At 36.4% G+C, this 26,285-nt stretch overlaps 2 protein-coding genes across 2 annotated transcripts; one reads left to right on the top strand and one right to left on the bottom strand.

Moving 5' to 3' along the window:
* The first annotated feature begins 6,308 nt into the window (after positions 1-6,308).
* LOC125263462 (elastase-1-like) lies at positions 6,309-10,752 on the top strand. The gene is made up of 8 exons (XM_048182448.1): positions 6,309-6,454; positions 6,608-6,699; positions 7,318-7,418; positions 8,712-8,837; positions 9,825-9,961; positions 10,038-10,180; positions 10,271-10,420; positions 10,552-10,752. The coding sequence occupies exons 1-8, from the start codon at positions 6,415-6,417 to the stop codon at positions 10,561-10,563; spliced, it is 801 nt and encodes a 266-aa protein (XP_048038405.1). The 5' UTR covers positions 6,309-6,414; the 3' UTR covers positions 10,564-10,752.
* A 2,633-nt stretch (positions 10,753-13,385) lies between these two features.
* On the bottom strand, positions 13,386-20,371 carry LOC125263461. Its single transcript, XM_048182446.1, has 3 exons — positions 20,017-20,371; positions 15,044-15,349; positions 13,386-14,693 (listed from the first exon to the last, which is right to left on the bottom strand). The coding sequence occupies exons 1-3, from the start codon at positions 20,345-20,347 to the stop codon at positions 14,632-14,634; spliced, it is 699 nt and encodes a 232-aa protein (XP_048038403.1). The 5' UTR covers positions 20,348-20,371; the 3' UTR covers positions 13,386-14,631.
* Positions 20,372-26,285: the final 5,914 nt, after the last annotated feature.

Below are 26,285 nucleotides of genomic sequence, written 5' to 3'. Positions count from 1 at the left end.
TAAGTAAGAACAAAAATTTCAGACTGCTTTTCAGCTACAGTAAATTCCTGTTAAAGACCTACTGCATGATTCTTTAAAGCTACATAGTTGCTGAATAAATGAAAACATAATTATGCAAATGAAATTAACTTTTAGGAGCCTATGTCAATGATGGCCTATTTAACGATTTATGTACACGCCGCAAGTGCACTTAGGGCGTGTCCGAATCCACTTTTGCTAGTTTAAAGATGGGAAAAACGGTCAGAGTGTAAGGCACATGGTCCAAAAGGGTTGTCCCTATTCTCTTAATGAGTCATGGGTGTGTTTTGGGCGTAAAATGCAATAAACCAATCAGAGTCTAATCTCTCATTCCCTTTAAAAGCCAGTTGCGCTCACGACATGGTGGATTCGCTATTTACCTGGTGGAATTTGCAAGTGGACAAACTGAACACTTCTCTAGTGAGGAAACGGACCACCTATGGGACAAACCGGATTCCACCAAAGCATTTTTATCTTTATCTAAAATCCTGGAATGTTTTCATCAAAAACCTTAATTTCTTTTCGACTGAAGAAAGAAAGACATGAACATCTTGGTCCTACTGCATGATTCTTTAAAGCTACATAAATCCACTTTTGCTAGTTTAACGACGGGAAAAACGGTCGGCGTGTAAGGCACATGGTCTAAAAGGGTTGGCCCTATTCTCTTAATGAGTCATGGGTGTGTTTTGGGCATAACGTGCAATAAACCAATCAGAGTCTAATCTCCCATTCCCTTTAAAAGCCAGTTGCGCTCACGCAATGGTGGATTCGCTATTTACCTGGCGGAATTTGCAAGTGGAAAAACTGAACACTTCTCTAGTGAGGAAACGGACCACCTATGAGACAAACCGTATTCCACCAAAGCATTTTTATCTTTATGCACACAATAATAATCTTTTTACATTGTAATTTATATTTTTAATATGTGGCATGTTTGTGTGCTGCTGCACGTCCCTGTGTGTGTAATAAGCAGAATGTACACACGTTGTGTACCCGCATATAGGCACATATTACTAATGCACTGTTTAAATAAAAAAAAAAAAAAAAAAAAAAAAATTTAAAAATTGTGCCATTGACTTTAGACTGTTACAGTACAGGGACACGGAGGCAGGAGTAAAACACACAGTGGTATTTATTGATGTTCAGCAGAGTCAAACGGTTATGCAGGTGAGTAATACTGAAGTATACTGATGTGTAGAAAGCAGAGAGGTAATACTGTCCTTTTATATCCGTAGGAATGGAAGATGACGTTGACACAGGACACTGGAGGTGGGAAGCACTCACACACTGATGGAGTAGCACAAGAGGAACACAGGAGATGTTGGAAACAGGTAAGTAGATCGATGGAGTCCTTGAGGTAAGCATTCAGGTAAGTGAAGTGCAAACGAGACCGGACAGTGAGTGTGTGAGTCCTTTATGGAGCAGGTGATTATGGTGCTGATGATGAACAGGTGGCGGTGATTATTATTCTGGGGATTGAGTGCGTTGGTAATGGTGCTCTGGTGATTGAGTGCGTTGTGATTGGTGCTCTGGAGATTGAGTGCGCTGGGAGTGTTGGATGGTGGAACCTGACGTGTCTGTGACATAGACCAGAGCCCATATTTATAAAGCCGCTAAATATACTTTATATAAATAAATAAAAAAATAGCTGACATGAAATACTTCCTGTATTGTATCTAAAACTACACAATCAAAACAGCATTTTTAAAAATTTGTAGCGAATTAACTCAAATGGGAAATATTAATAATTATTCATAACTCAATATGATTTATTAATTATGATTAATTATGAATATGTAAATCTGTTAATCAGATTAACTGGATATAGCTACATTAATCTTAATATTACAATCAATTAACCTGTTGTCCAGTGGAAACTCAGTGTTGATTGTTTAATAATTCTAAGAAATGTTCATTTCCAGGTTATGGAAAAATAACATTCTTATTGTACCGTGCTACTTAGAGCATAGATTCGGGATCTAAATCACTTAAGAGGCAATTTATTAGCAGACGGAGTCAGAACCAAACATATTTTGTGCACAATCTTTATTAACTAACTCACAAACACATAACTAAACTAACAAACACATAACTAAACTAACAAACACATAACAACAAAGGTCACACACATACGTACGGTAGGTAAGAATGAGTAATGATATGGTTGAACCGGAGGAGGTACTGTTACTAGAGCTATAGGAAAAAGTCAAAGACAATCTGGAAAGGAATCATCAGTTTCTTCAGCAATAGCAAAGGTAAGTCTTACAAATTAATGCTAAATCGCTGTTTAGTGTTAAAATGTACGATACTTGCAAGATGCCTTTATGCTGAGGAGTGTCGGATCTACAGGTTGAGGAGAGGTCTTGAGGATTTCGTCTGAAGTTGTTGCCAGTCTTTTCTATGTTGGATGTTGAGCTCATGGCTGGTTGGTAGGCCGAGGCCAGCAGGCTTAGGCCTAAAGGCTTTGGCCTGAAAAGGCCTCCAGCCAATAGACGTCTGTTCTGTGGTCCCAGAAGCAAGGAAAAAGAGAGGGAGTGGCATTGTTCTTTAGCTTTTAACCTCTGGTCAAAGTCCAACCTCTTAAGGTTGATGCAGCCAATGAAGGTGTTGTATTTCCGGGTGACAACACACCCCCTTGCCCGGGCTTTTATGACCAAGCAGATTAACAAACTGAGTCTTTGAATAAGAACTATTAAAGATTCTTGTAATACTTATGTGTTGCGCAGGTATGGACATACCGCATACACAAGCATTTAAATCTTCCCGATACGAACGCATAGACACTAAACATGGCATGATTGCAGTTACCTTAAATGTATCATAAAACATACACATACATACGTGAATACAATGATTGTAATACAGCAATGGTAATAATGTCTGTCTATACATTAAAGGTGACCTATTATGCCCTATTTAACAAGATGTAAAATAAGTCTCTGGTGTTCCCAGAGTGTGTATGTGAAGTTTTAGCTCAAAATACCCCACAGATAATTTTTTATAGCATGTTAAAATTGCTACTTTTAGTGGTTGAGCAAAAACGAGCCGTTTCAGTGCGGTCCCTTTAAATGCAACTGAGCTGCTGCGCTCGGCCTAAGAGGGCGGAGCTTCACGAGCTCATTCTCCGGTGAAAGGATTGAGTCAGGACGCACTATAATGACAGAAACTGCGAATATATGCTGCATGGAGATAGAACAGGTATAGTTTAGTTCAATTACGGTTATAACTTATATTGTCTTCTTGTTTTTAATCTACTATATTAGTACAGGCCTGTTGTACCGTCCGAATGATGGCCAAACTATAGACCCCTTAATCGCCTACGTCACTGTGACATCACCGCTCTAGCTGGAGGCAAAACATAAATAAGAACTAATAGCGGGCACTTCGGTAAAGTTGGTTTTATATTCGCACATTCGGACATCCGTATTCAATAGCCTTGTTAATCACACTACATTGGACATTCAGTGGACATTCACAAGTAAATATGCCATTAAAACAATACTTGCCTATTTTGATCGACTGTGAAAAATGTTGTAATTTGACAATCGTTGGTCAATATCATGTCGCTGCTTAAAATTCGCAAACATTAATTTATTGCACATTTATTGGAAAGTCTGAATTTATCAGAAGTCCGAATGTGCGAATATAAAACCAACTTTACCGAGGTATAGCGGGCGCGCTAAAAGTTTGAGGTTTTAACTTTAAAATGTCGTCTTGTTGTGTTTTTGGCTGCCAGAATAGAAGGAACAGGACTTTTGGTTTAAAACTAAAGTTTTACCAGATCCCGGCAGACATTCCTTCACAGAAATCAAAAAATAATTGTGGTTGAAAGCAACGGCGTACAGACTGGACGGAGACAATCATAAATAATGCTCGTGTTTGCAGTGCACACTTCATATCAGGTAAAATAATCGATACATATGTAATGGTGTGTTGGTTTTATCTAGTACAAATCAGCAAGTTTCTGTTTTATAGGTGAAATGTCGCCAACTTTCAGCACACTAGCTAGCTTAAATGTTAAACAAACATACAGCGATAGATGAGTGTGCCATCCTTTGAATGGTCTCTTAAAATAATCCACATTGCTAGCCATAATCATAGTTAGCCCAGCGTTAGGTTACATTAGACAATAAACCTTGACAAAATGCCCCGAACCACCCGAAAGTAATTCATATGTTGTCTAGGAAATATCCAAAACTTAAGTTAATTTACAAAAATAGCTGTCACGGTCCCGCAGAGTCAGTGACTGTACATATTCGGACAGTTCTGAACCTTCTTCTGCATCTATGTTTAATAAATCCCTCCTAAAACATGCTAGCTTACGCTTGTCAACATTGAGTCCAGCGTCTCTTTTTGCCTCCAGCTAAGCCCCGCCCACCAAGAAACGTTGCAATGTTTACAAAATTTTAAGGGGTCTTTACAGATGAGTTTTATGACGTTTATTGTACTTCACAGAAAAGATGAAGCGTCCGTTTTCACTCTAGAAAATCACTGTAAGAGCTTAATAAAACACTGCAAATGTGCATTAAAATATTATCCATAAACTCTCTTTCCCTTGTATTATCATCACCAACATAGCAAATAACAGAGAAACACATGATACAACTAACAGTAAACGAATATATAAAGACCTATGCCTTTCGGGTGGTGCTTAATAAACTTTATACCCATAAATAAACTCTGATGAACTATAATAAAGTGCCCTTACCTTCATTACTGCCATATAGTATCACTCTGGAGACTGTAAGATGGATCACGAACAGATTTTACTTGTAAATCCTTGAGTAGCATATTTTTAGCACAGTCTCTGTTTTGTATTGTCCTTTTGTATTGATATTCGTTCACTAAGCAGTTCGGTGTGAAATCGCACAGACATAAACGAATTTCGGCAGAACTGAGGGAGCATTTTCCTGGAAAACCAAGTTAATCCACCTCCTTTTCAGCAGCTCAGATTTAGGTAGTAAATGAAGAGAGCTATGTGGATTAATCCATCCAGCTACAGAACACCTAAATCACTTGGGATCATTCTCATCAGTGCAGCAATGGCGGACTCACTGTAAAACGCGCTCAGGGCGGGTCTATGTTCAAACTTAAGTGTCAGTCAACACTGTGGGCGGGGCCTGTGACTTTTGTGACGTCACACTGCCAGGGATCTGGAAACGGCTTGTTCTGAGACACTGCTTATGATTTATGGGGATGAAGATGTATTTAAATACAATTTCAACCTCTGTTAACAAGAAAGCAATGAAAACATCCAGAATTTGTGCCATGTTTAATATTCTTCCTTAATATATTTATCTATTTGCCCTCTTTTTTTTTCTTCTTATCTTTTTCTCTTCTCTAATTTTTGAAATATTGTTTATTTTTTGCATGTACCAACTTGTTCTATTTGTTAATATTGTAATAAAAAAAATAAATAAAAAATAAAAAATAAAAAAGATTTATGGGGATTAAAAAAAAAGGAGTGGGTGGATTTTTATCACTATAGGGTGGTTGTGTACACACACTGTCAACACACATTTATGTCCAAACACCAGGCAAAAGTGAATTTTGCATAATAGGTCCCCTTTAATGCAAGAGAGTCTGTGTTATGTGTGGATAATGCAGGAAAGATGCACATTTTTGTGTGTCTCTTCTCTGCTCTCCATGCGGCATTTATTGGTGTAACTGAGAACTTCTCGGGGGATGGAAGCCAGACCCCAGAGTGAGCTTAAAACTATTGGTTAACTAACAAATAACTGTGTCTGATTTGTCTCAGTCATTACAAATTCTTTAATAATTATTATGCATGCAATGTTAATATTTGTATAGTAGATTTGTTTTTGTATATATTTGGAATTTTGTACTTTTAAAAACTTTCTTAAAATATACACTTTCCTTATAGGTTCACATAAATGTTAAATTAATATCTTAATGTTGAAAAAATATATATAAATAAATAAATACATTTTAATTAAATTAGCAAATACTAATCTATATATTATTAATATGGATTATTATTACTAAAAAGATAATTAAAGTAATGAATAAAAATGAAATTAAATTAATTAAATTTAATTCATTCAATTTAAAAATTCAATCAAATTTCTTTTCTTTTTTTTGCTGAATTTAAATAATTAATGAAATGCAAATGAAACCTTACATGAACTTTATATCAGGTGAGATGCTGAACTGAACTAACTCGAAGCTAATGCAGGTCAAGCATCTGTGTCAAACTAGATAAACAAGTTTATTCTGCAACTGGAACATTGGCCTTGGCAGTGGTGATATCTGTGGGATTCACACACCTGTGGGTATCAGCCGTGAGTCACACATCCTGTTCTGTACCGTGCTGTGAACTTCTGCGGGCATATATATGGATGATGGAAGAATTCAGAAAGACGACAGACTGCAAACATGCTGAGGATCTTGTTGTTGAGTGCGCTGGCCGCCCTGGGTAAGATGCCTCTCTTTTTCTGTTGAGAAAACCACACTTGCATTTGGCTTAAATTTTGCCAAGTTAACGACTGCGTAAAAAACTAAGTCTATATAGACTCAAAATTCAAAATTACTACAATCCTAGTATGTCTAAATGCATTTTTGTGTCCAGCGCTGGCTGAGCCCAGATATATAGAGGATCAGGCCATTGAGGAGAGGGTTGTGGGTGGAGAGGTGGCAAGTCCCAACTCCTGGCCCTGGCAGGTACGACATTTTTATTTAAATGAAATCCTTTTCAGTCTCAATAGCTAAGCTTTTTTGGTGGTTTTCCACAATTAAATGGGCATGGTGGTACCAGCTTCCCAGATAGCACACATACGTTGCTTAATCTGGAAAACATCTGTTGTGTACAAACATCTGATTAACATCTTATAAAAAGCAGTTTTACATTCTGAAAACATAAACGTCTTAAAGATGTTTTCTAAATGTCTATTTATCATCTGACAGGAAACGTCTTAGAGACATTTTACAGATGAGCAAACACTCTAAAAACACATCTTGCAGATGTAAATGCAGGCATCAAGTAGACGTCTCCGTGATGTTCATGTGCTATCAGGGTTAAGATGGTCAAGCTATTTATAAATATAGAAGGTCTGTTGGAGTCCCACTAACAAGATCAACCAAGATGATGGTCTACAATAATGGCCATAAAAAACAGCTTATATCAAGTAAAACTTAAAGCTGGTTTTAACTGAATTTTCCAACTTCAATACAGTCCAATCAGCGCATTAAGTTTTAAAATACCACTCATATTGAAATGTTTCTTCATTTTTTTTTTTTTTTTTTTTTCAAGTTCTATCTAAATCTTCATCTCTGTCACAGATCTCTCTCCAGTATCTGTCTGGCGGCAGCTACTATCACACCTGTGGTGGGACTCTGATCAGAAGGAATTGGGTGTTGACCGCCGCCCACTGCGTTGACACGTAATGATTTTTTTATTTTTTTTTTATCTAAATGGTTAAAGGATTAGTTCACTTTCAAATAAAAATGTCCTGATAATTTACTCACCCCCATGTCATCCAAGATGTCCATGTCCTTCAGTCGAAAAGAAATTACGATTTTTGATGAAAACGTTCCAGGATTTTTCTCCTTATAGTGGACTTCAATGGAGCCCAAACGGTTGAAGGTCAAAATTACAGTTTCATACAGTGTAGACACTGCTAAGTGTATTACTGCCCTCTACAGGTCAAAGTTTGAACTATTTGTTATATACTTGCATTAGCAGATTGTATATGACAATTTAGTTTAAATGGGCAGTAATACACTTAGCAGCATCTACACTTCTAGAATTCAAATAGAGAAGAAGAAGAGAGCTAGTTCAACAAATACAATTTTTATATTATTTTTTAGAAAATGAGCAATGGTTTCTCTAGATAAGACCCTTATTTCTCGTCTGGGATCACATAGAATGCTTTGAAGCTGCACTGAAACTAATTTTGACCTTCAGCCGTTTGGAGGCCATTGAAGTCCATTATAAGGAGAATAATCCTGGAATGTTTTCATCAAAAACCTTCATTTCTTTTCGACTGAAAAAAGAAAGACATGAACATCTTGGATGACATGGGGGTGAGTATAATTATCAGGAAATTTTAATTTGAACGTGAACTAATCCTTTAAGAAACAACACAAACATTGAGACAGATTACAAGTATGAATCTGAAGGAGTTTGAGATGTCTGCAGAACAATTTTTAAACTGGTGGGTGTTTCTAAATCATGCATAGAAATGATGCGCTTTACTTGACCCCACCCCTAAACTCTACTGTCACTGTGACGTGGGCCAATCAGGTAACAAAGTCGAAAGCGCCCCTCCGTTATGGCCTCGCCCACTGATCTGGTAACTGCCATTACTGTCCTGCAGAGACCTATTGACCTTCATTCCCCTTAAAAAGCAAAGATGGCGCTGCTCTGAATAAGGTCAATACTTGATCTGAAGCGCACCTGTTACACATGACTGTCGCAATTCGCCCTCTGGTGGCAGATGTGTTTGCAAAACATTTTTTGGTTGTAGTCGTACAATGGATTCAGACAGCTGCTAACAATCAAATCTTTTTTAATTTTGTCAGTTTTTCAGAATCAGAATGAATGAGAATTGACAAGTCAATGGAAATTTCATGCCTTTAAGACAGTGTCAATACAGGATGTAATAGATTTTTAAAAAGTGTTCAGTTGTTCCTGACTCTATACCTATGTTTTTCTGAACGTGTTTCCTGTGCAGCACGAGAACATGGCGTGTTGTCCTGGGTGACCACGACATCTACAACCACGAAGGTCGCGAGCAGTACATGAGCGTCAGTCAAGTGACCATCCACCCCAGCTGGAACAGAAACAATGTGGCTGCTGGGTGTGTATATAACATGCACAACATACACAACAGTGGCGACAATCATACACAACATATACACGACTATATCGACAAACACTCGTAAGGCCTATAACTTTTAACACAACAAACTCGAACTGCATCAATAGTTAGAACTTTAACGAGAAACAAACAGCAATACTATATTGCCAAGCCAATTACACATATACAACACACATATAAAAAGTAAATACCTTTAACGTAATATGACTGTCTCGACCATTTTACCTTTAACGCAACACACCTTTCGTGGCTCACTGAAAATCTTTATTGTGATTGGTCAATCGCAGCATTTAGCTGACAGCGATTTTGTAATAACTGTCACCCCATCAGCCATAGCAGTGTTTTATATTACTCTGCTGATTCAGGTAACTAACAGTTGTTGTGTCGAATTTCGACCCCCTGCCAAATTATTACCCCCTCATTAAAGTTGCTATCAGATTGCCTAATCTTAACCCCACCCCTAACCCTAACCCCTCCCCACACCTACTCCTAAATCTACCAATACTAGAGGGTTGATAATCTGGCAGGGGGTCCGAATTCAGCACAACACCTGTTCTGAGACTTGAACCTGCAACCTTCGGGTTATACGTCGGGTTATAAGCAAGCTCAATCTTGCATATCAGTTTTTGATTGTAGTAAAAATCCACTTAGAGGACTTTAGTAATAGTATAACTAAAGTATATTATTTTAATATTTTGCAGTAATGACATCAAACACATCATATATCAACAATTACACATTTAACTTTAATGCTTCACATACAACAATATCTACAATTACACATAGTATCTAAGCAGCATACTTGACTGTATTGGGTTTTTGACATAAATTTCAGACATGACGACCTGGACTTACATCAACACAACATCCATAATCGTTTCAAAAATCTTCTAAAGTTATAGCGCCTCCTAGCCTGAGAAATTAAATGCGCGTTGTAGACTGTGATGTCTGTTCTTTGTTTTCCAGATATGATATCGCTCTTCTGCGTCTGTCCTCTGACGCCACTCTGAACTCATACGTTCAGCTGGCCACCCTTCCACCCTCAGGACAGGTTCTGCCCCACAACAATGTCTGTTACATCACCGGCTGGGGCCGCACTCAGAGTCAGTTTAACTTCAAATAGCTTTGGTTTTCCTGAAATCATTTGCATGTACTGATGATTCCTTGTCTCTCATGCAGCTGGTGGGTCACTCTCCGCTCAGCTGAAACAGGCCTACCTGCCCGTGGTGGACCACAGTACCTGCTCTCGTAGTGACTGGTGGGGAAGCACCGTGAAGAGCACCATGGTGTGCGCTGGTGGCGGCAGCTTGTCTGGATGCAATGTGAGAAAGACTGACTGTCAAACAGATCATGAACTGTTATTTCATACTGCAGGAAAATGTCTCATTTTGGCTCCTGTTGTGTTGTTTTAGGGTGACTCTGGCGGTCCTCTGAACTGCCAGGTGAGCGGTCAGTACGTCGTCCATGGAGTGACCAGCTTTGTGTCATCATTGGGTTGTAATACCTACCAGAAGCCAACAGTCTTCACTCGTGTGTCTGCCTACAGCAGCTGGATTAGTGGCGTAAGTGCAATCAAATTGTCATTATAATAAACTTTACATAAGAAACTAGCAAACAATAAATGTCATCATGACTGTATCTCATAATACACTGTTTTTATTTCAAATTTCTTGTGCCATTTTGTTCATTTCAGATCATTGGATAAGTGAAAAAAACTGAGAAGATGAAAGACAAACATCCTCCATTTACCAATGTTTAACATCTGCAATGGCCAAAAATACTTACAATAAACTTCACATCTAATCTTGGGCTGCTTTTGAATCATTTTAAAAATTTGTGTCCTTGTTTAATCCAGTTTGATCAAAAACAATAAATACATTTAGTAGAGCACTTATCTATTTGAAGTTTTTTTTTTTCTTTTCCAAGGGGAACTTGTTCATATATTGGTGCAGACATATTAACCCCTTCACACCTTGCGGTCATTGGAATGAACATCACATGGTTTTTAATTTAAATCAATAAAATGTAATGTTTTTATAATATGAATAATGCCTGGTTACTGATTGCTATTGGTTGATCAGAGACCAATGAAAATATGGTGTCTATTGTTGTAACGAGGCGGGATTCAAGATCGGATCCATGTGCAAACTTTATTAAAGCAGAGTTTGTAGTTAAACTATGGAGGACCAGGAGTGCCACTTAAAAATAAAAAGAAGAATCAATTAATTAATTTAATAATTCAAACATAAAAATGTATATAAATGAATCACTTTTTATATGGGCAAATTAATAGACATATTTAAAGTTGTTTATTTAATTCATGTTTTTAAATGTAGTTAAATAAAACAATAAAACAATAAATTTTAAAAATCTTTTTTGAATGTATAAATAAATAGACAAATTTGAAATGGGATATTTAATTCATTTTTTAAAACGTAGATCAATAAAACAAAAAAAAGTACATTAGTAAATCATTTTAAATGCGCATTTAAAGGTGCTAAAGAGGATGTTTTGTTTTATACATTTTTGCAATATTACTTGAAACTGTCTTCACTAACTGATAAAAGACTATTTATTAGGTGCACTGAAAGGAATAATATTAATATACATCATCTGTGCACGAGGTAGGGCCTTAAAAACATCAGCCAATCGATCGCATAAACGATTGGCCCTCTGGCTTGTCAATCACTGCCATGACGTTCCTTGTGAGAGACGTGCGTGGCTGCGCGCTCCAGTAACTTTCCACACTCCACAGGCGCCGCATGCAATGTTTTTGTCAGGAGACAGGAATAACAACTGTAGATTATGAGTTACCTGCGGTGAGTCCGACATAATCAATCCACTAACACGACACAGTGAATGCCGGTGGTAAACACTCGTGTTTCAATACTTGTGCACGAGTTTTATATATATATATATAATATTCCCGTAAATTAACTCTGCGCCTACAGAAATAAAATAAAATCATAAATAAAGCTTTCATAGGTTATATACAAATAATAAACAAAATATTCTAAAATAGTAACACATTTTTTAAACTTAAACTCTGAATTAATTCGAATGCTGTCACAGGCACGAGGGGCTACAAGTGAAAACAGATGCTCATTTACAGAAATAGGCTACAGAAATACAGTCATAAAGTAAAGAATATTAATTAGATAAAGAAATATGGGAAATGAAGGGGAAAATAAAGCAAATAAATATACAGATGTAACTAATAATATGAAAATATTAAATAAAAAATAAACGATAAGTGAATGGATTTAAAAGATGTTCGGTGGGATTAAAATTGTGATGAACACAGGTCATCATCACGTAAACATCAGTTCAATATGTTATTGTTTATTTATTTATGGGTTGTTATGATTTGACATGATTTTTCCTATGTTTGTTTAATACATGTCATAGTCTTGCATTTCAACTTACTTGTCTGGTCCTGTATTTGAGAACACATGATGACTGTCACATGGATATCACCAATTACTCTTATTCAGGGGTCATACTATTTCTAGAGTGGGGAGAGATGTATAAATACTATGATCTGGTGAATTTTTCTTTTGTATTTGTATGTTGTGCTGGTTGGTATTATGATTGAAACATAAGAAATGAATTGCTTATGTATTTATATGATATTCAATGAATCTGGTGTGAAGTGTTACAGGTGAAATCTTTCCCCGTAACAATGTGTTTGGCGGGAAACTGGTCTAGTTAACCCATGATCTGTGTATGTTTGGGGCAGTCTGTGAATGATGCAAGGGCGTGAAGATGTTTGTCTGAAGTGAGATAAACAGTTTTATATTCCAGATGTGCCGCTGTGCCTTGTGTAGTGCCAGGTTTTGCTGCTCACAGCATTTTCTTTTGTATTTTAGTACAAGTATGTGTTGAATTCATTTTTGCATTATTTTTTTTTTGTTTGTTTTTTGTATTTTTTTTTTGTATTTTGTTGGCTGCACCTGCTGGTGAAAGCATTTAAAATAAACCACGACTGGCATTCGGGAAAACTATTGTGTGCTTCCTAACTCTTCCCTGGCTGCTCTGTCCAATGACAGTGAGTGTTACAAGTGAGAGAGGATTGGCTCTTCAAATTGAGGTGAAAGTTGATTGGTTGCTCCCACGTGTGTACTGTCCAATGGCATTTTACCACTCGATTGACAAATGGATAAAGAAAAGCATTTGGCAAACCGACAAAGAAAAGCATTTGGTAAATAGAGAAAGAAAAGCATTTGCCAAATTCTTTTTAAAAAAGCGATTTAAATGCGCATTTAAAATGATTTACTAATGTACTTTTTATTGTTTTATTGATCTATGTTTTAAAAATGAATTAAATATCCCATTTCAAATTTGTCTATTTATTTATACATTCAAAAAAGATTTTTAAAATGTATTGTTTTATTAAACTACATTTAAAAACAGGAATTAAAAAAACAACTTTAAATATGTCTATTAATTTGCCCATATAAAAAGTGATTCATTTATATACATTTTTATGTTTGAATTAATAAATTAATTAATTCTTCTTTTTATTTTTAAGTGGCACTCCTGGTCCTCCATATTAAACAGGCAAGGGTCAAGCAGTGGCAAACAGGTATGGCAGAGAGCAGGCAGAATCGAGATCGTTGAACAGGCAGGGAATCAGGACAGGCAGATATCATTCACAGGTCAGGAAACAATACACAGTCCAAAGGCAGGCAGCAGAGGATCATAAACAGGTAACAGACAGGAATGGTAACAGACAGACAGTATAATAACGCTCAGTAATGCAACACAAGGATAAACAAGACTTCGCAATGAGGTGGGGGGTGTGTGAGTCTTAAATAGTCCAGATAATGAGCTTCAGCTGTATGTGGCAATTGGTGATTGGTGTGGAGTGTGCATGTGACTGGCAGGGAGGATTATGGGAATTGGAGTCTGGGAAGTGACAGGAATCGTTACAATTGTAGTGATGTAAAAAAAAAAATCTAATTTTTATAAATTAGAGTTCACAAAAATGTTGCTTTATAGATGAATTTCTACATTTAAGAAAAGCAAATATTAAATAGGTAAAATTGTTTGCTCAGTGGAAAAAATTCATAACATTTTGGTGAAATTTACTGGGCAAAAAGGTCCATTGTCAATAGTGTACATTAAACAAAGCTTGAACCGAAGTCACTTTAAAGCCAAGCGGCTTTCTGTTGGTCAGATTCGTGTGACCAACTTCGACACGAGTGAAATCTGCGCGGGGAAATGTTTCACCCTCGGATATTAATACCAGCAGTGTATCTACATCTTATATGACGTATATCAGCAGTAGTATAGTACATCTTATTTGAACATTTATTAATTGAGCAGATCATTTTATCCAAATTACTTGCAAATGAGAATAAGGAATGAAAAGGAACATAATAAAAGTAGTGGAACACAAAAAGCAAAACCAAAAAACAGGCAATAAACCCCCAATAAGGCTCATAAGCACCTCATTAATATTAATATTTATAATATTACCAATTATAAATCATTGTCCAAATCCACAAGAGTCAAGCAGATACAAGCCACTACAAAATATAGAGCTGTCTAACACAAAACACTGCTATACAGTACATATAAGGTCCATACACTAACAAGTTAAGGATTGTAATAAAATAAATTCATAAATATATAACAAAAATATATAGAGAAACTAGTTGAACCAAGTTCAGTTGTGATCACATTTAGTTTGATTCACAAGCACCAAAAATAATAGTCAATAATAAAGTCTCTAAAATTGTTTACAATTATTATATTACTGTTGAGGGTTTTATATATTAATTAAGCGTATCCCCTCCTGCTCATCCTCTTCGTCTGTATTTCTTTCTCTCTCTGTAAGAAAACAAAGAAAAGGTTGATGTCACAGCTTTATTAAGTGTCAATGTGCAACCCATAACTGTTTGAAATTCAAAGTGTTTCTACCTGATCAAAAACACTCAAAATAATACAGTGAGTGTCAAACTGCAAATAATTTAGAAATTTAAAAGAAAATGGAGAAAATTAACCCTTGAAAATACTTATAGTTGTCTCTACATGTTAAGCTGAGAAAGGATAAATTATTTTAACACTAAAAGAGTTACATCAACTATGAACTAGAACAATTTAAGGGCATTTTAATTTACTGCAATATGTTCATTTTAGAGCAAAAAAAAAAAAAAAAATGCGACCGCTGTGTTACTCACCATTGATTGTAACTTGATATCTCTTGTATTTAGTCTCTCGGCTGCTGATGATCAGTAGTTTATAAACTCCAGCATGTTCAGTTGTGCTGTTTGTTATGATCAGAGATCCAGTTTGAGGATTCAAATTGAATATGTTTTTGAGTTTCCCTTCACTACCATAATAAGCACAGGCACTTTTATTCATTTCTCTTTTAGCTATGAGTCTGTCTTCAGCTCCAAACAGCCACAGTATCAGATCATCATCTTGTATTTCAGTATCATTGTATAGCGTGACCAAATCTCCCTCTGTCGCTGACACGGTCTTCTCTTTATTTTGTCCCAGCACCACATAAAAGAGAAAAACATGGACATTATAACAGGTGATCTGACTGCCTCGGTTACATCAAAACTAACTACTGACATTAATTACGAAGTCAAGAGGATAAATTTTGCTCAATATTGTGATGTATTTCTGGACCCACATAAACTAATTCAGGTTTGGATTTGGACCAACATTTCAGTGTTGAACTGTTTATTAAAGCAAACCTGGATGATCAAAACCAGTGTTTCTGTGCCATGGTCATCCCAGATAACGAAAATACCCAAGTAAGTAAATAAGTACAGCTTTAATTATATAGCACCTTTTAAAGTGTTTTACAGAAGAGAAATACACAGAAAAAAAAAACCCATACACATAGAATTAAGGTAGTGAAATTAATGTTTTGATCATATTCCCATTAAGTTATGGAAACATTATTTCAGAATTTTCTCTGAACGTTCAGAATGTTTTTTTGTTTGTTTTGTTTTTTACAGTTTTAAAAAAACAAAAAACTCTTGGTTAAGTGAATATTCCATTTTAGAATTTTGCAAACATTATGGGAATGTTAATTTTGAATGTTCTCTAAACATTCTGAAACAAGTAGTGACATTAGACGATAGACAAACATCCAACTAAAACATTTGAGAGAAAAAAAAACCATGAACGATGTATAAATAATGTTTTTATGTTATCATTTTGCGAACATTTTTAAAGACCTGGGGTCTCATTTATAAAACTGTGCGTAGGATCCCTACTAAAATTGTACGTACGCGCAAAAGCTAGATTCTGCGTATGCACAAAAAAAAAAATCTGATTTATAAAACCATGCGTACGCCAGAACCTGTGCACAAATCCCTTTATAAATCCCAGTCAGCGGAAGATTGTGCGTACGTGCATCTCCACCTGTCTCCTCCCTGAAATCACCATATATGGAGCTTACGACGCCTAGTTTTACTATGCATAACCTCATCTGCATATCATTTCCATACATGTTCCCATCCACGTGACACCACGGTTAACACCGTCAAAGGTACAAGACATTGGAAAATATTAGATATGGACTATAAATGCAATTTGTGCCACACATTATATTGATAAAGATCATCCAATATCCTCTTTATGTTTTAGAATAAATATATCAAAATATCCATAAAAACAAAATTGTATAAAATACTTCAGATAAAGGTTTTAGAATAGAGTTGATTCATTCATTTCCACTGGCCAGATAGTATTTTAATAGTTTTAAACAATTCAAATCAAATTTATGCAGTTTTGCTGATAAGGTGAACATATCTTTTAGGAAGTTTATAGGCTAGTTTTAGTGGAAACAGATCGGCCTACCTATTTATTGCAGTGTAAATACAATTGTCCGAAACGGCGCGTCACTGACAAAGTATTTTAAAAAGAAAACATGCAAATCTTACCGTTTTCCTCAAATTATATCCTTCAAATGGTAATTGTTTGAAGATCCTTCACACGACATCAACACCTCCTGCAGCTGTGGTTGTACAGTAAGATATTATTGGACCTATTCAAACTGGACAACGGACCGTTCGACCACCGAATTCAGCAGTGTCTTCCATAATATCTAAGTTAAGTGTGCATCACTGATCGTCATTCTCGAAAAAATATTTTGTCATAACATCTGCAGTGTAGTTTAAAGAGGAATTATTGTGCTCCCAGCGCTCCTCGCTGTCATTAAAGCAGCGTGTCACTGGAAAAGTGATCGAAAGTAGCACATCTACTATGTCAATTCATATCACTTTTGTCTCCAGAATGTGCGTACGCACGGCTCAAAGTTTGCTTAAAGGTGCGCACATCTGTTTTGTGCGTAAGCACGCTTTATAAATGAGACCCCTGGGGCCTGATGTATAAACGTTGCGTACGCACAAAATGGGCATAGAAATATGCGTACGCATTTTTCCACGCACATACCGGGATTTATAAAAAATAAACTTGGCGTAAATAAGTGCGCACCGTAAGGATGCTCTTGACCGTGCGTACGCACTCTTTTAGAAGAGTATGTGTTTTGGCGACACCAACTGGCCCAAATAGCAATAACTATTTAAAATGAAAAACTTCTAAATTATCCTATTACATCACCCAATAAATCAAATTGCATCAACCTAAATTATCATTATCAGCATTCTTAACCAGGTGCAAATACTTTGAATTTACTAAAAAAATTTTAATGAATGGGCTATAAAAAGGTATGTGCGTATATAACATATCATCATAATGGATGCTCCCCCCCCAGGGGAGACAAAAGTTATATGAATTGAGATAGTAGATGTGCTACTTTCGATCACTTTTCCAGTGACACGCTGTTTTAATGACAGCGAGGAGCGCTGGGAGCACAATAATTCCTCTTTAAACTAAACTGCAGATGTTATGACAAAATATTTTTTCGAGAATGACGATCAGTGATGCACACTTAACTTAGATATTATGGAAGACACTGCTGAATTCGGTGGTCGAACGGTCCGTTGTCCAGTTTGAATAGGTCCAATAATATCTTACTGTACAACCACAGCTGCAGGAGGTGTTGATGTCGTGTGAAGGATCTTCAAACAATTACCATTTGAAGGATATCATTTGAGGAAAACGGTAAGATTTGCATGTTTTCTTTTAAAAATACTTTGTCAGTGACGCGCCGTTTCAGACAATTGTATTTACACTGCAATAAATAAGTGCCTATAAATAATAGCCTATAAACTTCCTAAAAGATATGTTCATCTTATCAGCAAAACTGCATAAATTTGATTTGAATTGTTTAAAACTATTAAAATACTATCTGGCCAGTGGAAATGAATGAATCAACTCTATTCTAAAACCTTTATCTGAAGTATTTTATACAATTTTGTTTTTATGGATATTTTGATATATTTATTCTAAAACAAAGAGGATATTGGATGATCTTTATCAACATAATTGTGTGGCACAAATTGCATTTATAGTCCATATCTAATATTTTCCAATGTCTTGTACCTTTGACGGTGTTAACCGTGGATGTCACGTGGATGGGAACATGTATGGAAATGATATGCAGATGAGGTTATGCATAGTAAAACTAGGCGTCGTAAGCTCCATATATGGTGATTTCGGGGAGGAGACAGGGTGGAGATGCACGTACGCACAATCTTCCGCTGACTGGGATTTATAAAGGGATTTGCGCGCAGGATCTGGCGTACGCATGGTTTTATAAATCAGATTTTTTTTTTGTGCGTACGCAGAATCTAGCTTTTGCGCGTACGTACACTTTTAGGATGAAATCTACAAAGTTTTATAAATGAGGCCCCAGGGGTCTCATTTATAAAGCGTGCGTACGCATAAAACGGGGCTAGAAACGTGCGTACGCCAGTTCCCACGCAAAGGTTGTGAACTATAAAAACAAACTTGACGGGAGAATGTGCGCACCTTTAAGCAAACTTTGAGCTGTGCGTACGCACATTCTGGAGACAAAAGTGATATTAATTTAGATAGCAGATGTGCTACTTTCGATCACTTTTCCAGTGGCACGCTGCTTTAATGACAGCGAGGAGCACAATAATTCCTCTTTAAACTAAACTGCAGATGTTATGACAAAATATTTTTTTTTCGAGAATGACGATCAGTGATGCACACTTAACTTGGATATTATGGAAGACACTGCTGGATTCGGTGGTCGAACGGTCCGTTGTCCAGTTTGAATAGGTCCAATAATATCTTACTGTACAACCACAGCTGCAGGAGGTGTTGAAGTCGTGTGAAGGATCTTCAAACAATTACCATTTGAAGGATATAATTTGAGGAAAACGGTAAGATTTGCATGTTTTCTTTTTAAAATACCTTGTCAGTGACGCGCCGAGTCAGACGATTGTAGCCTATTTACACTGCAATAAATAAGTAGGCTGATCTGTTTCCACTAAAAATAGCCTATAAACTTCCTAAAATATATGTTCACCTTATCAGCAAAACTGCATACATTTGATTTGAATTGTTTAAAACTATTAAAATACTATCTGGCCAGTGGAAATGAATGAATCAACTCTATTCTAAAACCTTTATCTGAAGTATTTTATTTTTATGGATATTTAGATATATTTATTCTAAAACATAAAGAGGATATTGGATGATCTTTATCAATATAATGTGTGGCACAAATTCCATTTATAGTCCATATCTAATATTTTCCAATGTCTTGTACCTTTGACGGTGTTAACCGTGGTGTCACGTGGATGGGAATATGTATGGAAATGATATGCAGATGAGGTTATGCATAGTAAAACTAGGCGTCGTAAGCTCCATATATGGTGATTTCAGGGAGGAGACAGGGTGGAGATGCACGTACGCACAATCTTCTGCTGAGTGGGATTTATAAAGGGATTTGTGCACAGGATCTGGCGTACGCATGGTTTTATAAATCTGTTTTTTTTGTGTGCGTACACAGAATCTAGCTTTTGCGCGTACATACAATTTTAGTAGGGATCCTACGCACAGTTTTATAAATGAGACCCCTGACAACTTTGAATGACATTCTATTAACATTACTGGAAGAACGTTTGTTCCTAACTTTGAGACTTTGAGAAAACCTTGACAGAACGTTTCAGTTGTTTGTGTCTTTTGATCTATTAATAATCTGTGTCAAGAGCATTAAAAGCATCAAAACAGTGCTAAATATGATTGCGTTACTCACCATGGGCAACCACCATGAATCTCTTGCATGTGATCTTTTTGCCTCTGCTGATTTGTAGTGTATAAACGTCTGAATGTGCTCTGCTGATATTCCTGATGGTCAGATCTCCAGTTCGCTGGTTTATCTGCAATCGGTCTCTGAATCTCCCATCAGGACCTTTATAGAACAAGGTCTGATTGGTGGCTCTGTTGAGTTCAGCTATAAAAGTGTCTTTATCGCTAAACTTCCACAGTATCGGATCATCATTCTTCAGTTCGGTAACTCCAGTTTGTAGAATCACAGAATCTCCAACTGTATGTTTCAGCGCATTCACTGACAGCGAGAGAAACATATAGAAGAAACGTGAATGTGCATGTGAACCAGATTATCAATATAGTGATTATCTTGAGCTACTCACACCAGACAAGAACATTGAATTTCTTGTATGAAACTGTATCACTGCTCTTGATCTGTACTTCGTAAACTCCAGAGTCGGTGCTTTTGGTGTTTGTGATGGTGAGGTCTCCAGTTTCATCGTCCAGCTCCAGTCTGTCTCTGAATCTCTCGTCATCAACATCATAGACGCTGGTCTCATTGGTTTGCCCATCAACTTTGGCAATGAGGGCATTTTTAGGTTCAAACTTCCACAGAATCAGATTCTCTTTCTGAATTTTAGTAATACCGGTCTGCAGATGGACAGGCTCTCCCTCCGTGAATTTCAGTGTGTCCACTTCATTTCATAAAGAAACAGAAACATGTTTGCTGACATGCAGATGAACTCAAAACCCACATTAAACCCCTTTTTAGAAGTTTAAAATTAATAAAGGAACACGTTTAAAGACAGTACAGTAGGGTATATGAAGTATTTGAGCCACGCACCTCGTACAATAACCTTGAATCTCTTTGTTTTGGTCGCTTTGCTGCTGGTGATCTGTAGATGATAATCTCCAGAGATTCGGATCCTGATGTCGCTGATGGTCAGATCTCCTGTCTACTGGTCCAGCTGAAACTGTCTCTGAACCGCTCATCATCAGCATACGAAATGTTACCAGCCTTTTTGTGGATTTGAGCGATGACCATGTCTTGCATCCAAACTTCCAGAGTACTTCATCATCTCTCAGGATTTCAGTTGCACCAGTTTTCAGCGTGACAGAATTTCCTTCCGTCACTGACACCGTTTTCTTTTCTGTCTCAACACCAAGGTATAAAATGTTTTTACAGATGTTTCATTGTTCAGGCAGTCAACAAAAAATTAACAAAATTGTGAATGAACAAACTACTGTAAATAAAATCACAAAAAAAGACTGCTTTTCAGCTACAGTAAATTCCTGTTTTTCCTAAGACCTACTGCATGATTCTTTAAAGCTACATAATTACTCAATAAATTAAAACATAATTATGCAAATGAAATGAACTTTTAGGAGCCTATGTCAATGATGGCCTATTTAACGATTTATGTACACGCCGCAAGTGCACTTAGGGCGTGTCCGAATCCACTTTTGCTAGTTTAAAGATGGGAAAAACGGTTGGTGTGTCAGGCACATGGTCCAAAAGGGTTGTCCCTATTCTCTTAATGAGTCATGGGTGTGTTTTGGGCATAAAATGCAATAAACCAATCAGAGTCTAATCTCTCATTCCCTTTAAAAGCCAGTTGCGCTCGCGCCATGGTGGATTCGCTATTTACCTGGCGGAATTTGCAAGTGGACAAACCGAACACTTCTTTAGTGAGGAAACGGACCACCTATGGGACAAACCGGATTCCACAAAAGCATTTTTATCTTTATCTTTATCTAAAATCCTGGAATGTTTTCATCAAAAACCTTAATTTCTTTTCGACTGAAGAAAGAAAGACATCTTGGATGACATGGGAGTGAGTAAATTATCAGGAAAATTTAATTTGAAAGTGAACTAATCCTTTAAGTCAGGACTTAAGAATCAGTCTTATACTTTACTAAAAGTTACTTTTAGCTTCTTTATAAAAGTCTCCTACTCTTAGAAAAGTCCTACTCTTTACTAAGAATTTTTTGACACTTAAGTCAAAACTTAAGACTAGGTCTCAGTTGGTTGTTTTCAGTTGCCTCAAAATAGTAACGCACCAACAATGTGCCTGAACACACCTCGTTTTATTAAACAACGTGGTGCAGAACATGAAAATGATAACTGTGTTGGGCTGAAACTAGCAAAAAAAACACTTGCACACCTGCTGTTGAATTGCACCAAGTGAATGATAGGGCCTTTATACTCTTATATAGGTCTATTCCTTTCACTATATTGGCTGTAGATAACACTTACCTTTCCGTTTAGAGTATCTGAACTTGTAGTAAATCAAACCCAGAGCTGCAGCCACAGCCACAGGCAGCAGGGCGCAAACACAAATCAGCACAATATAACCAGCGGACAGACCCGGATCTGGAATAGGCTGAAGACACATTGAAGCAAGTAAATTGCATATGTGATTTAATTTTGAGGGAAATACTCATTTCGTATGATTTAACTTGCACTACTTACCAACAAAAACATTGTATCTCTTGTAGAGAGTCTCTTTACTGTTGGAGATCTGTAGTTGATAAACACCAGCGTCTGCGGGTCTGAGGTCTCTGATGGTCAGAGATCCCGTCTGATGTTCCAGTCGTAGTCTCTCTCTGTATCTCTTATCAGGACTGTACTTAATTTCATGAATCTTTATGTTCATTTCAGCTACAAGAGTGTCTGGATTCGCAGGTCCAAATGTCCACTGTATTAAATCATGTTTCAGTGAATCAGAAACACCAGTTTGTAGAGTAACAGAATCTCCTTCTTTCTTGTTTTCTAACCCTGCAAAGATCACATCTGGAAAACAAACAGGAACAGTTATGTGATGTATAGAGAATTTTCAAAAGTGAAATAACCCATATCAGAAGTCTTTAACACTGCTCCTGGAGGCCCACTGCCCTGCAAAGTTTCTAGCCAACCTTCTTCTTCTTCTTGTTGTTTAATGGCGATTAACTCCAAAGGAGCATTATCGCCACCTACTGTGTTGGATGGCAAATTAACCTTGGGTGATAAGTCTGAAGTTTAAAACTATTTCCTCTTCCTCCTTTCACAAATAGACCATTAACTATGTTTCCTTGTTGAACCCTACTCTATCATCCCACATTCATCATCATTATTTATCATATCTGCAATAGAGGTTTCATTGAGCTTCATCCGGCGCTGCGTGTTCAGCTCCTCCGTCCACACTCAGCCCCCATGGCAGGTTCAACATTTCAAGTATATCATATTCTAAATCCCAAACCTGAATCATATATAAACGTAATTAGTGCTCTATATATCTGTCTATCCATTAAACCTTTTCCTAAAATATCCTCATTCTTCATTCTATCCTCTCCATTCTTCAGATGACTGAACAATACATCCCGGAAAATATTATACTTTCTACAAATAAATAATACATGACATACATTTTCAGATACTCCACACACATCACATAATCCATTTTCATGTAACCCCATTATTGCCAGTGTGAGTTTAACCCTGTATGTCCCAATAGACAGCAATACTTCTTCTTTCCTATTTCTTCCCTGACAATGTATCCTCCCTACTGTCTGTGTGATACTATAACACCATCTCCCTGTGCTACTACTGTCCCATCTCATTTGCCACTTATTCATTAACTTTCTCTTTAAAATCGACTTTGCCTCCTTTTTCCCCATAGGTACTTTAACATCCACCTCCCTCTTGTCTAGTGCTTTTTTTGCTAGTTTATCTGCAACTTCATTACCAGTTACCCCAATGTGTGCTGGTACCCAACAGAAATACACCACTATTCCAGCCTCTTTCAGTCTGTATAATGATAAATATACTTCCATTAATAAATCATCTCTGTCTGATCTTGCATGTACTATACTAATTAAAGCTGAAAAAGAATCTGAACATATTACCACTTTATTTGGTCTGACTTGTTCAACCCACTGTAGTCCAATTATTATAGCTGTTAACTCTGCAGTGTACACAGACATCTCATCAGTCAACCTCAAACTAATCTGTTTTTTAAATTGTGGAATATATACACCTAATCCAACCTTCTGACTGATAGGTTCCTTAGAACCATCTGTAAATATTTGTAATACTGAATAAAATGTGTTATTTAAAAAAGGATTAACTTCATTTCCAATGTACTCTTCTTTGGGCTTGTCTAGTAAACTCAAATCTACAAGCGGTTCAGGGACTTTCCATGGTGGAGTATCAGCAAGTGGTATACTGGGACAGAAGATCTTATTGTCCATGCAATATTCTTTAGCCCATACTCTGCTCTTCCATCCAAAACTGTGTCCTCCATCATATGAGTATTCCAGCATTCCTCCAATACTTTGCGGGTTCTATCCAACCTGCTTCAGCTTGTGATTTTCAAGCAGTCCTGAAGAGCTTGATTAGCTGGTTCAGGTGTGTTTGATTAGGGTTGGAGCGAAACTCTGCAGGACAATGGGCTCCCAGGAGCAGGGTTAAAGACCTCTGACCTATATAATCATTAGATATCTGAGCTACTAACCATGGACAGTAACACTGAATATTTTGACTAAGGTCTCAGTGCTGATGATCTTTAGATGATAATCTCCAGAGTGTTTGGTTCTGATGTCACTGATGGTCAAAGATCCAGTCTGATTGTCCAACTGCAGTCTGTCTTCGAATCTCCCATCATCAACGTCGTATAATGAGACTGTCTGAGTTGTGCCCTCGATTTTAGCGATAATGGAGTCTTGAGATTCATACATCCACATCAACAGAAATATTCTCTGTATTTCGGTGACATTAGATGGTAGAATGACAGAATCTCCCTCCTTCACTGACACCTTTTTTCCCTCCCCAAATACACCTGAGAAAAAAAAAAAACAGTATAGCGGAAAGTTTTCAATATCAAACTGTACACTCTTAAAAATAAAGGTTCCAAAAGGCGGGTTTTCTCAGCAATGCCATATAGAACAACCATTACAGGTTCCTGAAAGAACCTTTCAGTGAACACTTCTTAAAAGAACCACGTTATCCATAGTGCAAATTAACATTTTGATAATCTAAAGTATCTTTTGTGCAATGGCACAGGTGAAAAAAGTACATTTCAATAATGTACTTAAAGTGTTCTTTTTTCGTGCACTAATTTTGTACTTAATATACTAAAAATTCTTCTTTTGTTCTTCTTAGAGTCTAAGTGTACTCAACTGTGCTATTTTAAGAAACCATGAAATATGAACTAAAATATGCTTTTAGTATACTATCTCTGTATTTAAAAAATGTATTTAGATACCACTTATAGTACATTTGAACCCATAGTGTACTACAAGTGGTAATTAAATACATTTTTTAAAATACAGAGATAGTATATTAAAAGCACATTTTTGTTCATATTTCATGCTGTCTCACAGTTGAGTACACTTACATGTTCTTAAGATAATCTTAAGAAGTACTAAAGAAGAATTTTTAGTATATAAAGTACAAAAGTAGTGCGCAAAAATAGAGCACTTTAAGTACATTATAGAAATTTACTTTTTTTCACCTGGGTGAATGGTTCTGTGGAAATTGTATTATTATTATAAGTATAATTATAATTTTATCTTAATAACACAGCAAAATATTACTACACTGTTAATTTTGTGTGTGAAATTAGAGTATATTCCAGGTTAATAATAGGATTACATTCACTGTAATTTAACAGTAGGACTTCTCTTGTATCTAACGGCACTCTCAGAAATTTATTGTAAAATCTACAGTACTTACTGGCAATTTCAGTCAAGTTTTTACAGTTGTACTGTAAAAAAAAAAAAAAAAGCTAGTGTTTACTGTGAGTTTACAGTATTGGAAAACAAAAATTACTGTAAACAAAAAATATTCAGTGCATATGTACTATGAAGGTACCCAGCATGCAGTGCGGCATGAATAGATTATGCTGCAGAGTTTTTATATTATATACATATATTCTGTAAAAACTTGACTGAAATTGGCAGTAAGTACTGGTTTTATCTGTGCTGCTGAACATATTTTTTGGTTCACTTTTACCAGTTTGTGTTGTTGGTTTATTTTGTAATCTTCAGAGTTTATCTTTTTTTATTATTATTATTTGTTGAGTGTCACCATTGTTGTGTTTTGCAGTATTGATGTCTGTGCATCATTAGGTGATGCTTATAAAAAAGTTTTTTGTTTCAAGATGTCACATATTTCAAAGATAAATCTCACTAGTTGCTTCACTATTGTGCAAAATCAGTCTACAAACAGATATGAATTTGAAATAAGATACTGGTAAATCTTCATGCTAAAATAAC

This window comes from Megalobrama amblycephala, linkage group LG2, assembly GCF_018812025.1.
Source record: "Megalobrama amblycephala isolate DHTTF-2021 linkage group LG2, ASM1881202v1, whole genome shotgun sequence".
NCBI lineage: Eukaryota > Metazoa > Chordata > Actinopteri > Cypriniformes > Xenocyprididae > Megalobrama > Megalobrama amblycephala.
This window is presented reverse-complemented; position numbering and strand designations above follow the sequence as displayed.

Excerpts from the sequence above, each read along its gene's own strand:
- LOC125263462 (XM_048182448.1), top strand. The coding sequence starts at position 6,415 with ATGCTGAGGATCTTGTTGTTGAGTGCGCTGGCCGCCCTGG. Across the intron at positions 6,455-6,607 it reads GAGTGCGCTGGCCGCCCTGG|CGCTGGCTGAGCCCAGATAT; the intron begins GTAAGATGCCTC and ends TTTTGTGTCCAG. Across the intron at positions 9,962-10,037 it reads CGGCTGGGGCCGCACTCAGA|CTGGTGGGTCACTCTCCGCT; the intron begins GTCAGTTTAACT and ends TCTCTCATGCAG.
- LOC125263461 (XM_048182446.1), bottom strand. The coding sequence starts at position 20,347 with ATGTTTCTCTCGCTGTCAGTGAATGCGCTGAAACATACAGTTGGAGAT. Across the intron at positions 15,350-20,016 it reads ATTCATGGTGGTTGCCCATG|AGAAGACCGTGTCAGCGACA; the intron begins GTGAGTAACGCA and ends GACAAAATAAAG. Across the intron at positions 14,694-15,043 it reads ATATCAAGTTACAATCAATG|AGAGAGAAAGAAATACAGAC; the intron begins GTGAGTAACACA and ends GTTTTCTTACAG.